Raw genomic sequence first — 13,857 nt, forward strand, 5'->3', positions numbered from 1 at the left:
TGCTGGAATGCCGCCCCCCCCCCCCGAAACTCTTGATCGCCGGCAGAAGGGTGCCCAACCCCTCCTGCTGGAATGCCAGACCCCCTCCGGACTCCCCATGCTATCGACCCTCCCCCGATGACCCCCCTAACCTCCCCCCAACTAACCTCCCCCCCAACTAACCTCTAAATTGTTGGCCAGACGGACGGGTCTTGCTGCCATCCAGCTGGCAGGCCTGTCTCGTCGAAATGAGGCGGGCCCGCCCCTTCCTGGCCCATCCCCGCTAAATCTAAGGCTTGTTTGGCCCAGGCTCTAGAAGCCTGGACCAATCAGGCCTTAGGCATAGCGGGTCCGCCCATCCCACTAATCCTAAGGCTTGATTGGCCCCCAAGTGATCAAGAATTTCGGGGTGGGTGGGAAGCGTTCCGGCAGGAGGGGTTGGGCACCCTCCTGCCGGCGATCGGACAAGCGGCCGCTAAACTTATCCCTTGACACAATAAGTGTAGTGGCCGTGTCTACTCTAACCCGATTCTTTAACCGTTTCTGTAACATGGACACTGGTTACAGAATCGTGGTTAGTGTAGGCCCGATTCTGTATAGGACACCTCTCCCGGGCATCCTATACAGAATCAGGGCCTGAGTGAAGAAATATTTTCTCAGGTTTGTATCAAATCTACTACTTAGTAACTTCATCGCATGCTTCCTAGTCTTAGTATTTTTGGAAAGAGTAAACAAACGAGTCACATCTGTTCTCTCCACCTGCAGAAGAAATAGATACCAGATGTACTGGTCCAAAACACGTTTCAACCACTCTTGGGCTGCTTCAGGTGTATAATTCTAAAAGTGGGAAAGCTAAAAGATTTGCAATCCCAACTAAAATGTTCAAAAATACTCAGCAACACTCAATGCTCACAGCAGCATGGACCATGTCAGGTGATTGCTTTAATAAAGAGATTTTGTTTTGGATCAGTCCATCTGGGATCTGTTTCTTTTGCTTCACTATTGGTGCAGATATGAAGAGCTTCTCTGTGGTTTACTCCATTTAATAGAGTCATTCTGGGGGCAGGGATTAGAACAATCCATTTACTTCTGAATTTCCTACAATATACATATTGTTGTAGGAGAAAAAGTATTCCTACCCAAACGGAGTGTAAGGATGTGTAGATTGTCTCTTCTGAGACATTTGTCAAGGTAAAAGAATGCATGTACTTGTGCTTTGAAAATTAGTACAAGTTCACAAGTAAAAACTACTGCTGAACACTGCAACAATGTGATGTTACATTATGTTAATCAGGTTTTCTATTCCGCCTTTACCTATTCAGTTCAAGGTCAGATTACATTACAAGAGGTTGGGTTAGTTATCCAGGAAGTTACAATGGGCAGTTTAACATGGACATTCAATAGGGTTGCTAGTACAGTTAGATCAGTGCAACTATTAATACATTAGGTCATAGTTACAAGTACAAGCAGGTCATCGTTGGCTCTTTATTTTGTCCCAAGAGTTGCATTAGACAGTTTAGAGATGAGCTTTTACAATTACCATTTCAGTTACTTCAGGGCTAGCTCCCTGTCTTGGTACAGAAATTCTTTAAAAAGTTTCTGAACCTGAGATAATGATCACAAGATTATAGTGTAAGCGATAGTTGGTTCTAACATTTTGCTAATTGATATTGGATGGATAAGGTAATTTGCCTGGTAGACTTTATATTGTTGCATGCTGGGAATTTTAATTGGAAAAAAATTTCTGATAGAATAGCTGTTGGAGGCATCCTGGTGTAGGGCGACCAACTCTATTAGGTAGTCGGAGGCATTCCCTGTCAGGATCTTAAAGGCAGTGAGACCTAATATAACCTTGATTCTTGCATTTATGGGCAGCCAATGTAGTTTCAAATAATAGGGTTGTAGGTGCTCCAGTTTCCATAGTCTGTATATGAGTCTTACCACTGCATTTTGAACTAATTGTAGGTGTGATAGCAACGTTTTAGAGCAAAAAACTAGTGTTGCATTACAGTAGTCTAGTTGAGATAGGATTAGGGATTGCACCAAAATTCAGAAAGCTTCAGTTTCAAAGTATTTTCTGATGGATCCTAGCTTTCTCACAAGGATACATTGTTTTGGTATTGATTGTACGTGGCTTTACATAGATAGGTGGTTATTGAATTCTACTCCTAAGATTCAGGATTGTAGTTCTAATGGAAAGTCTGAGTCATCAATTATGATCCTTGGAGTGTAGTGTGGGTCAGTCAAGGGTCTTAGCCACAGGAATTTGGTTTTGTTCTTATTTAGTTTGAGGTGGTGGTTTGAGATCCAGTTTTCTATGATGCAGACACATTTTTTTTTTTTTTTTTTTTACAGTGGCAAGGATGTTGACTAATGCATCCATTACAGGTAGTATGATTGTTATGTCGTCTGCATAGGTGAAATGTTTTATTCATATGAGATCTAGGTTGGAGCCCAAGAATTGCATTAGGAGGTTGAACCTATTGGCACCCTCCCAGCAGGGTCCTCCATGAATCCCCACTTTCACCATCAATCAGAAAGTTTGCCATCTTTACATACAGCATAGTGTCGGGTGGTTAGGAAGCCTTAGAACCAGGAGAGGACAGGGCTGCTAAATTCAAAATAACTGAAGATCTCAGACATTTGATCAAAGTCTACTAGGTCGAATGCGCTGCTTAGGTCAAATTGGATTATGATTGCGCTGTGACCCTTGCTTACTACTTCTTTGCTATAAGTTACTAGTGCCGTAACCACTATCTCAGTGCTGTGATTTTTCCTGAATCCCGATTGTGAAGGATGGAGGATGTTGAAACACTTAAGTAGCATTCGAGTTGTTCTGTGACATATCCCTTCATCATTTTAATGAATAGGGGGATGGAAGCTACTGATCGATAATTGGTCACATCAGAGGGGCTTAGTTTTGGGTTCGTGGGGATGGGTGTTAAGATGATTCCTCCTCCTGATTTGGGAAGAATGCCAGTTTTTAGGTGATAGTTGAGCCATTGGGTTATTTTTCCTATGGTTGTTGGGGTGGCTGCTTTGATCAGGTAAGGCGGGCAGGTGTTGAAGCTGCAATATGCTTTGGAGTATTTTAGGAGGAGCTGTTTTGTGTCTTTGAATGTAATCTCTTCAAACTCATTTCAAGATCTGTCTGCTGGTATTTCCATAGGTGGTTTTGTTGCAGTGGGTCTAGCTGGATTGGTATGTATGTGTGTATATGTATGTGGGGGTAGCTGGTCTCGTGTAGTTTGACTCCTTGCTTTAAAATGGTTGGCTAGTTCCGAGGCTGTTGGAATAGAAGGGTTGCTGCCATTTGTGATCTTGTTCATGTTGGTTAGGTTATTTAATATTGAGAACAGTTTGTTGATTTTAAGATGATCTTCTGTGCTGATGTGAACAGTATCCCTATAATATATTAGTAAGAAGTTTGAAACGGAATCATAAGTGAATCACTGCTGCTGCAAAACATAAAGCACTCAATGAAGAAGATGAATAACACAGGAGTATTGCGTTCAATTTTGGTCTCCTTATCTCAAGAAAGATATAGCGGCACTAGAAAAGGTTCAAAGAAGAACGACCAAGATGATAAAGGGGATGGAACTCCTCTCGTATAAGGAAAGACTAAAAAGGTTAGGGTTCTTCAACTTGGAAAAGAGATGGCTGAGGGGAGATATGACTGAAGTCTACAAAATCCTGAGTGGAGTAGAACGAGTACAAGTGGATTGATTTTTCACTCTGTCAAAAATTACAAAGACTAGGGGACACTCAATTAAGTTATAGGGAAATACTTTTAAAACCACAATAGGAGGAAATATTTTTTCACTCAGAGAATAGTTAAAATCTGGAACACATTGCCAGAGGTTGTGATAAGAGTGGATACCGTAGCTGGTTTTAAGAAAGGTTTGGACAATTTCCTGGAGGAAAAGTCCATAGTCTGTTATTCAGAAAGACATGGGGGAAGCCACTGCTTGTCCTGATTCGGTAGCATGGAATGTTACTACTCCTTGGGTTTTGGCCAGGTACTAAGGACCTGGATTGGCCACCGTGAGAACGGGCTACTGGGCTTGATGGACAATTGGTCTGACCCAATAAGGCTATTCATATGTTCTTATGGAAAAGAACAATGCAGGTGCCACATCAGGAGTGGTGAGGGTTCTTATTTTCTCTGAATCACTTACCTGCAGATCACAAGAAAGAATTCTTTAGTGACTGCCACACCTTGCACAGAAGCTACAGGATCTTGGGCAGTCAATTTGGCAATGACAACTCCTGTTTTAGCATTAAACACCATGGCTTCCTTCCCACTCCTACCAAAATAATACAGGAAGAACATTTAGAAGAAACATACTATCAGAATTTCCAGTGCAAGTACAGCTTACGCTCAATTTGCTGTCAATTCATAGTTAATGGAAGTAGTATTAAGAAACTAGAAGCTCTTAAAGAGGTAGGCTTTGGAGTCCCTTCCCCAGTTTCTGCCCTGGGACCCTGCATGTCTAACATCAGCCCTGCTAATCAAAACTTCCACTTCTCTGAAAAATATTTGGAGTTGAACAGAAAGAAGACAATAACTCAGATGCACTAAAGTCAGCGATCGTCACTAAACCTGTTTTAATAGCTTTAGCAATGATTGCATTTGCCAACCTGATGCAGAAAATGGCTCACTGCCTGGTTTTCTGCACAATTGCTCATTCCCCGATCCAACCATGCAGATAAGCTGATTAATATTAAAATGCCATGTAAACTAGTAGAGTGATTGATGCTATAACATGGCTTCCCAATCCACTAAAAAAAGTGATCGCTTTTAGCAATCCCCAAAAAAGTGACTGGTCAAGACCAGGCGCTTACTGGGTAGTCTTGCCTCACCAATTTGATTATCTTTGAAGGTGTGAATCATCAACATGTTAATAAAGGTGAACCAGTTGGTGCAATATATCTAGATTTTCCAAAAAGCTATCAATAAAAGTCTTCATGAGAGACTCCTGAAAATTAAAAAGTCATGGGATAGAAGACAATGTTTTCATGTGGATTAGGAACTGTTTATTGGATAGAAAACAGAGGGTAAGGTTAGATGGCCATTTTTCTCAATGGAGGAGGGTGAATAGAGGAGGTCAGGAGGGGATTTTAAAAAAAATTTGTTATGTGGATGCTGGCCTGATATTCAGTGCTGGCACTTGCATAACAAAGTGGCCAGCTTTTGAGCTGTCCAAAATTTGGCCACTTCACTATGCAGGTACCAGCACTAAATATGCCAGCACCCGCATAACCTGGGGCTCCGCCAAAGTGTCACCCTCAGCACCACCCTTGACCTTGTCACTTTTTATTTAGATGGTCTGAGGGTATATTCAGTGGCACTTTCAATTAAGTGCTCCTGAATATCCCCACTTAGGCGGCTGCGGCAAGCAATTTAAGTAGCCAGAAGAGCTTCCTGCCCACTTAAATCGCTCTGAATATCTTTCCATTTGTCTCTCACCACCTCCACCAGAAGGTCTGTTCCATGAATTGTCCACTCTTTTTGTGAAGCATTTCCTCAGGTTATTCCTGAGTCTATCCCCTTTCACCTTCATCGGCCTCTCATTTTAGAGTTTCCTTTCAATTGAAAGAGACTTGCCTCCAGTGCATTTATGCCACAGAGATATTTAAACATCTCTATCATATCTCCCCTCTCCCACCTTTCTCCCAAACTATATATATTGAGATCTTTAAGTCTGTCCCCATATGCTTTATGGCGAAGATGATTGCCCCTCTTAGTAGCCTCCCTCTGGACCAGAGATCTCAAAGTCCCTCCTTGAGGGCCACAATCCAGTTGGGTTTTCAGGATTTCCCCCATGAATATGCATTGAAAGCAGTGAATGCACATAGATCTCATGCATATTCATGGGGAAAATCCTGACAACCCGACTGGATTGCGGCCCTCACGGAGGGACTTTGAGACTAGAGAGTTGCGCGGGGACAGAAATCCCACCCGTCCCCGCCAAAGTCCCACCCGTCCCCACCCATCCCCGTGAGGACTCCCACCCGTCCCCACCCGTCCACGCGAGGAATCCCCTCCGTCCCCGCCCGTCCCCACGAGGAATCCCCTACGTCTCCGCGAGGAATCCCCTACATCCCCACCCATCCCTATAAACTACAGAAATAGTTATTTCATTTAATTATGCTACTGAATTAAAGGCTCTGGTAGAAACCCATTTAAAAATAAGCAAAAAGACTTTATTAATTTGGAAATATTAATTGGGAAGAATACATACTTTGTAAACGGGTTTCTACCAGAGCCTCTAATGTTTATAAATTTTTATCAACACAACTAATATACTACTTTATCCTTAAGCAAAAAAAAAAAAAAAAAAAGAATTTTTTTCCTACCTTTGTTGCCTGGTTTCTGCTTTCTTCATGTTCTCATTCAATTCCTTCCATCCACTGCCTCTCTTCTCTCTGTGTCTTCCATTTGCTCTGTTACTGTGCCTCTCCCATTCTCCCCCCTCCCAAATTGGTCTGGCACCCATCTTTTTCCTCCGCTCCCCCCTATAGTCTGGCACCTCTGTCTTCTTCCCTGCCAGCGTCTTCTCCCCATTCCCTCTTCCCCATTTCCTTTCAGTGTCCTTCTCCCCCACCATCTTCCCCATGTCCTGTCAGGCAGCATCCTTCTCCCCCCTCTGCCTTCCCCATGTCCTTTCAGCATCCTTCTCCCCCCTCTGTCTTCCCCATGTCCTTTCAGCGGCCTTCTCCACCCCTGTTTTCCCCATGTCCTTTCAGTGGCATTCTCCACCCCTTTGTCTTCCCCAGTGCTTTCAGGGTCCTTCTCCCCCCCTCTGTCTTCCCCATGTGCTTTCAGCATCCTTCCCCCCCCTCCTCCCGTTTACCCCATGTCCTTTCAGCGTTCTTCTCCACCCCTTTGTCTTCCCCAGTACTTTCAGCGGCCTTCTCCCCCCTTAAGCGTCTTTTCTTCTCCATTCCACCTTTCCTCCCTCCCTTTGTGGCGCTTTCGCACCCGACCGACAACAGAACAGGCCCGGTCGGACAAATCTCCCTGTCCTGTAGCCGCGAATCTAAATTACCTTCTTACAGCAGCTGGAGTAGTGAAGCTGCTGTAAGAGGTAATTTAGATTCGCGGCTACAGGGCAGGGAGATTTGTCGGCCGGGCCTGTTGTCGGTCGATCAGGGGACCTGACCGGCTGTGCACATTCTCCGGGGCGGACCACCCCCTCCCCCCTCTTTCGTACGCCATTGCCTTCTTCCTACCTGCCCTGCTGCACACAGCCGACCGGAAGTCTTCCTGATGTCAGCGCTGACGTCGGAGGAAGGGAGGGCTTTGCTTAAGCCCTCCCTCCAACATCAGCGCTGACATCGGGAAGACTTCCGTTCGGTTGTGTGCTGCAACAGGGCAGGTAAGGAGGAGGAGACAACCCTCGCGGCTCGAGTGCACTGCGATCCAACCCCGCAGGAACCCCGCGACCCTCGGAGGCGTCCCCACGGGATCCCCGCGACCCTAGGGGGCGTCCCCATGGGATCCCCGCGACCCTAAGGGGCGTCCCCACGGGATCCCCGTGACCCAAAGGGGGAACCCGCGGGTCCCGCGGGATTCCCGTCATCCCCGTTCCCGTGCAGCTCTTTATTTGAGACCCCTGCAAGTCTGGACTGACTTCATTCAGTTTATATCTTTTTGAAGGTGCGGTCTCCAGAATTGTATTTCGTACTCTAAAGGAGATTACACCAGAGGCTTATACAGAGTCATTATCACCTCTGTTTTCCTACTGGCCAATCCTCTCCCCATGCACTTTTCTACCTGTTTGACCACCTTACAATAATCACATGCAATCACATCCAAGTCCTATACTACAAATGTGGTTATAGAAAAACCGAATTAAACAAAGTTTTAAAAAATAAGTGTTTTTTTTCCAACTTTGACAACGGTGTCCTGTTTTGTTGTTTGTTTTTTAAAATCTTTATTAAGTTTTCAAAACTAATACAAAGTGCAGGAAATTATGCAAACATTAATAATCAAAATAAGCACTTATATTCAATCAATAACAATGCAGAAAAAATATCCCCCCTCCCTTCCAACACAATCAATCAAAGAATAAACCAAAGAGATACCCCTACCTGTCCTGGATGTGTATGGAAATAAACAAAAATTAAAAACAAAAGACAACTATAATGAAATAATAAAAGACGTCAACAGGCCCCAAACCAATTTAAATAAATTGCTATGCCCCAACATATCAGCATTCATCTTCTCATACCTATAGCTTAAGCATAAACCCGCCCACCAAAAAGGAAAGTTAAGGCGATCATAATTTTTCCAATTGCGAGTTACCATTTGCATGGCTATCCCTGTCATAATTAGGAAAAGCCGGCATTTATAGCAGTCCATGGGGGCTTGATATGCAGTAATGTTCCACATATGACTACAGATTTCACAATACAAGCTGAATATCTTCAAAATTTATAACCACACCAAATTGATATTCATAAAATTCTACTATCGAAAATCAAGTGCCATAAATTCTTCAATTTATAGAAACGGTAGAGACCTCAATGTTTCTCAGGAAAATTCCTGTGAAACCATCTATGGCAATAGTAATATTGTCATAGAGAAATACATCCTTGGTCTTGTATTACACCGTTGCATATTCACTATTTATACTATTTTCTTTTTATACTTTTTTTTAACTTTTTACTGTTTTTCAAAATTTAGTGAAAAATAAGCACTTATCTCAATATTTCAAGTTTCAAGTTTATTTATACATTTGATGAATCACCTATTAAAATTGCTAGGCGATGTACATAGTCTAATTAAAGAAAACAGAGAAACTATTATATAACAAATATCTAACTTATAACAATATAACTTACATTAAAAACATACATAAGGGGTAAGGAAAAAATTAAAAGATTACAATGTTGGGTTTAATAAAAAGGGAAGAACAATTATAAGCCACTGCTTGAGGAGAGAATCATTGAAGCAGTGGCTTATAATTTAAAATAATCCCCTGATGCAGCCGAAGGGCGAAACAGGGCCTGTCGGGATATCTCTATGTAAATGAGATTGAACTGAAATCCTCCGAGTGTGGTAGATTGGTACCGCGCTAGACCTTAAACTGCAAACTGCGGTGATTTTGCACTTTCGGAAGGAAATATTGAGATAAGTGCTTATTTTTCACTAAATTTTGAAAAACAGTAAAAAGTTTAAAAAAAGTATAAAAAGAAAATAGTATAAATAGTGAATATGCAACGGTGTAATACAAGACCAAGGATGTATTTCTCTATGACAATATTACTATTGCCATAGATGGTTTCACAGGAATTTTCCTGAGAAACACTGAGGTCTCTACCGTTTCTATAAATTGAAGAATTTATGGCACTTGATTTTCGATAGTAGAATTTTATGAATATCAATTTGGCCACATATGACTATGTCATATGCCAATGGAATTGTTGATTCCAGTATGATATTAATCTGTCCCCATATTGACTTCCAAAAGTTGAGTATCTATGACCTACTCTCACTACCGATATACCACATATACTAACCTGTAAGCAAAGACAACATAATCTTTCACTGAATTCTTTGACACCAATATGGAGTTGTCTTTGTGGACAGGGGTGTAGCCTGCAAGAATGGTCACCTCATGGAGCAGTTTGCAAGAGTTAGCCAAGTTAAAAACCTAGAACAAAGCAACGCACAAAGTGGTTTGCAACTTTACAAACTCCATCACCTTCTTAATTCCCTCCAAAATAGAGTGCAGAATATTTTTTTTTTAAAATAAAAATTGTACTATTCTTTTTCCAGCTTACGTAGCAGTCCCCTGACTATTCCGCTCTTTCCATCAAGAGTACCATCTGTTGCACAGAGATGAGCATCTCCATGTCCTTTTATATTGGTGCCCTTCATCTCCCTCCAAACTGTAAGTTGTAATGTTTAATTTTGTTCCCCCCCCCACCCCCCTCCACCTTTTATCAAGCTATTCTTATGGGCAGCTCAGCGTTTAGCTCATACTGCTTGGCAGCATAGCTTGATAAAAGGGGGTGGGGACAAAAACATAAAGGAAAAAAATATAATACCTTTTTTATTGTACTAACTTACCCCCCTCCCCGCCCCCCCTTTTTACAAATCTGTAGCACGGTTTTTAGCAACAGCTGTAGCAGTAACAGTTCTGATGTTCATAGGAATTCTATGAGCATCAGAGCTAATACCACTGCAGCCAGCAATAAAAGCCGCACTACGGTTTTGTAAAAGGGAGGGGGGGCGGTTAATGTAGTTTATGATTAGCTTTCAAAGGTAACCCCTTTTTCCTCAGATCAGAAAAAAAAACCTCTACCTTGGTTTAGTGAAAGGGAGGGAGGGATTTTTAAGATTTCACCTATCTCGGATCATGCCTACTTCCACAATTTCCCTCCTTTGGGACCTAGCAGACCGATTGCCCACCCGTTTCTTGGGACATTCAATTTTTGTTTTACATATTTGTTGTGTTTTAGTGTATGCACGTAAGAAATTATTGATAAATGTAACAAATAAATATAAAAAAAAATACATAGCTGCAAAGGATTGGTTTTGTGATCAGACTGCAAACCACGTAAGGAGCAGCACAGCTGAGCTGTTTACTGCTGGGAATTTTTCCACTTTATCCTCAGGAATGCTGCTTGTGAATTAGGAAACTGGGTGCCCAATCATCATCCTTTGCCTTCACAGAGAGGAACAGGGAACAAACGTGGTGATTGTACCAATCAGTACAGAGAAGCATGATAGCAGATAAAGGCCCAATGGCCCATCTAGTCTACCCATTCGCAGTAACCATTATCTCGTCCGCTCTCTAAGAGATCTCATGTGCCTATCCCACGATTTCTAGAATTCAGACACAGTCTCTGTCTCCATCACCCCTTCTGAGAGACTGTTCCATGCATCAACCACCCTTTCTGTGAAAAAGGTATTTCCTTAGATTTCTCTTGAGCCTATCACCTCTCAGCTTCATCCTATGCCCTCACATTCTAGAATAGACATGTCAAACTCTGTCCCGCAGTGTGTTAAAAATTGACCCGCCAGACATTTTAAATTTTATACTAAATCGGGCCTGCCGGCATGAACCACTGCCGCTGCTGCTCTTCACTCGCATCTGCCTTCGCCTGGTCTCCTCTTCAAAACAGCCTGCTGAGGATCGCCAGCCAGCTGTAGCAAACCTCATAGGCGACTGTCAACCTCGGTAGCACGTTCTCTCTGACACAAACCTGTATGTCAGAGGAGGGGTGGGACCATGGCAGAGGGAACGTGCTACCGAGGTTGACAGCAGCCTGCAAGGTTCGCTACAGCTGGCTAGTGATCCTCAGCAGGCTGCTTTGATGAGGAGACTATTAAAAGCAAGAAGTCAGGAAAAGAATCAGTTGACTTGATAGATGACTAAGGGGTGCTCAGAGAAGACAAGGCCATAGCGGGAAGATTAAATTAATTCTTTGCTTTGGTCTTCACTGAGGAAGATATGGGGGAGATAACAGTGGCAGAAATGGTATTCAATGCTGAGGAGTAAGAGAAACTGAAACAAATCTCTTTAAGACTGGAAGATGTAAAGGGGCAATTTGACAAATTGAACAGTAGCAAATTGCCTGGACCTGATGGTATACATCCCAGAATTCTGATAGAATAGAAAAATGAACTTGCAGAGCTGTTGTTAGTGACTTGTAATTTATCTTTAAAATCCAGCATGTTACTGGAAGACTGGAAGATGATCAACATAATGCCGATTTTTGAAAAGGATTCCAGAGGTGATCTGGGAAATTATAGACTAGTGAGTTTGACATCGGTACTGGGCAAAATGGTAGAGACTACACTTCTCCCTCCATATTCGCGGTTTCGATTATTCAGGGTTTTTAGCTTGCTGGATCCTTCCCCCAAATCACATTAGCTTGCATAGAGAAATCGCTGATTCCAAATGTTTACAGAGAAAATCGCTAATTCCCAGCACTTTCTTCACCGTGTTTGCCTCTCCTTCAGGAACAGACCAGGTCTCCCACCATGTTATTCATGGTTTCACTATATTCATGATGGTTTTTAATAGAAAACAGCGAAAAACATATGAAAAGTTATTTGCAGTTTTTCTGTATTTGCGGTTCTGTCAATCGCTTATCACAGCAAATACAGAGGGAGAAGTGTATTATAAAGAACAAATTACAGAGCATATACATAGGCATGGATTAATGAGACAAAGGTAACATGGATTTAGTCAAGGAAAATCTTGCCTCACCAATCTACTACATTTCTTCAAAGGGGTAACTAAACATGTAGATAAAAGTAAGCTGGTAGATATTATGTATCTGGATTTTCAGAAGGCATTTGACAAAGTACATCATGAAAGACTTCTGAGGAAATTAGAAAGTCATGGGATAGGAGGTAATGTCCTATTATGGATAAAGAACTGGTAAAAAGATAGAGGGGCATTTAAAAGAAAAATCTAAGTCTAACTTGGACTTTTCCAGCTGAACGTTCAAAGTTGGAGGTACAAAAATTAGCATTTTCAAATGGCAAACTGCTAGACATCCAAATATAATTTTTTTTTTTTTTTTTAATCGTCTACTTAGACATCTTGATTACTGGGACATCTAGGCAGCCAGAACATCTAACTTTATATCCCATTTTCGATCAGCAAAACATCCTTGTTAAAAACGTCCTAACCCTGACCATTTGGATGTGGGTAGGGCCAGCATAGTAATGGACTGGCCACATAGACATCTCAACAGAGCACTGCTGTGAACTTCACATAAAGGGTGCCAGCTGTATATCTCACCACAATCCAGTTATAATTTAGGGTGAGGCCCCCGCCTCCCAAAAAACAAAAACAACAAACTACTATACCCTCCTGTGTACCACTCCAATAGCACTTATGGCTGCAGATGGCACCTATATGGCAGTATAGTAGGGTTTGGATGGGCTCATACATTCCACCATAAATGTAATGGTTAGAGTGGCTTATGGGCCTATGTCCTCCTCTCTATGGTTCACTAGCCTACCCACCAGGCTATTTAAGACACCTGTGTGCAGCTCTACTAGGCTTCTCCATACCAGATGCTGCTGTTTTAGAGACAGGTATGTACATTTTTGTTCTCATTTATGTGTGGTGGAAGGGGGTCAGTGAGCACTGGGGGAGTGTGGGGGTGTCTTACCTTGATGCATGCAGTGGTCATCTAGTCAGTTTGGGCACCTTTGTGGCACTTAGACCCTTCAAAACAGGTCTAGTTCCAAACGTATAAGTTCTGTCCATTTTTAACCCGCCCTTGAGACCACCCAAAGCCCATCCATAACACACATCCACCACCCCCATCTCGTGCTCTGAATGTACAGAGGCTGGACCACCTCACTAGACATACAGAAAGACGGTTTTGATTATTGACACTTGCACATCCAAGTGCCGATTTAGAATGCTTTTTGGACATCTATGTTTTTTGATTATGAGCCTGATAGGGTTTAATGGTCAATATTCTCAATGGAGAAGGGTAAATTGTGGGATTCAACACCAACTATCTAAACACATACAGCAAAAGCATAATTTATATCAATTATATTCCAAAATGCTGTGCGTATATCACATTGATCGGAAGCTGAGTTCAAATAGCTAAATAGGAAGTTAAATAATAGTTTTATTTAACTTCCTATTTAGCTATTTGAACTTAGCTTCCAATCAATATGATATGCATAAGTTTCAAGTTTCAAGTTTTATTAAGGTTTGTTGTACACGCAATGTCAAATACTTCAATGTGTAAAACATTTTAAAAATAGGGGACAAAACAAAACAGTATTATACAATTAAATACAAAGTATATATGTACAAATAAATAACTGGTACAGAAGGTGAGAGGGATGAACTACAATCTTTACAAAAAGAGAAGAAACATTTA

General features: G+C 42.0%; 1 protein-coding gene across 1 annotated transcript in view; it reads right to left on the reverse strand.

Annotated features, from left to right (window-relative positions):
• LOC117359821 overlaps positions 1-13,857 on the reverse strand; it is a 153,917-nt gene that overhangs the window by 42,780 nt on the left and 97,280 nt on the right. Inside the window, exons 20-21 of the mRNA XM_033943151.1 lie at positions 9,508-9,641; positions 4,158-4,286 (exon numbers count right to left, since the gene is read on the reverse strand). Of these exons, the coding sequence (XP_033799042.1) occupies positions 4,158-4,286; positions 9,508-9,641 (263 nt within the window). The remainder of the gene's footprint in view (positions 1-4,157; positions 4,287-9,507; positions 9,642-13,857) is intronic.

Source organism: Geotrypetes seraphini, chromosome 1 (genome assembly GCF_902459505.1).
Source record: "Geotrypetes seraphini chromosome 1, aGeoSer1.1, whole genome shotgun sequence".
NCBI classification, from domain to species: domain Eukaryota; kingdom Metazoa; phylum Chordata; class Amphibia; order Gymnophiona; family Dermophiidae; genus Geotrypetes; species Geotrypetes seraphini.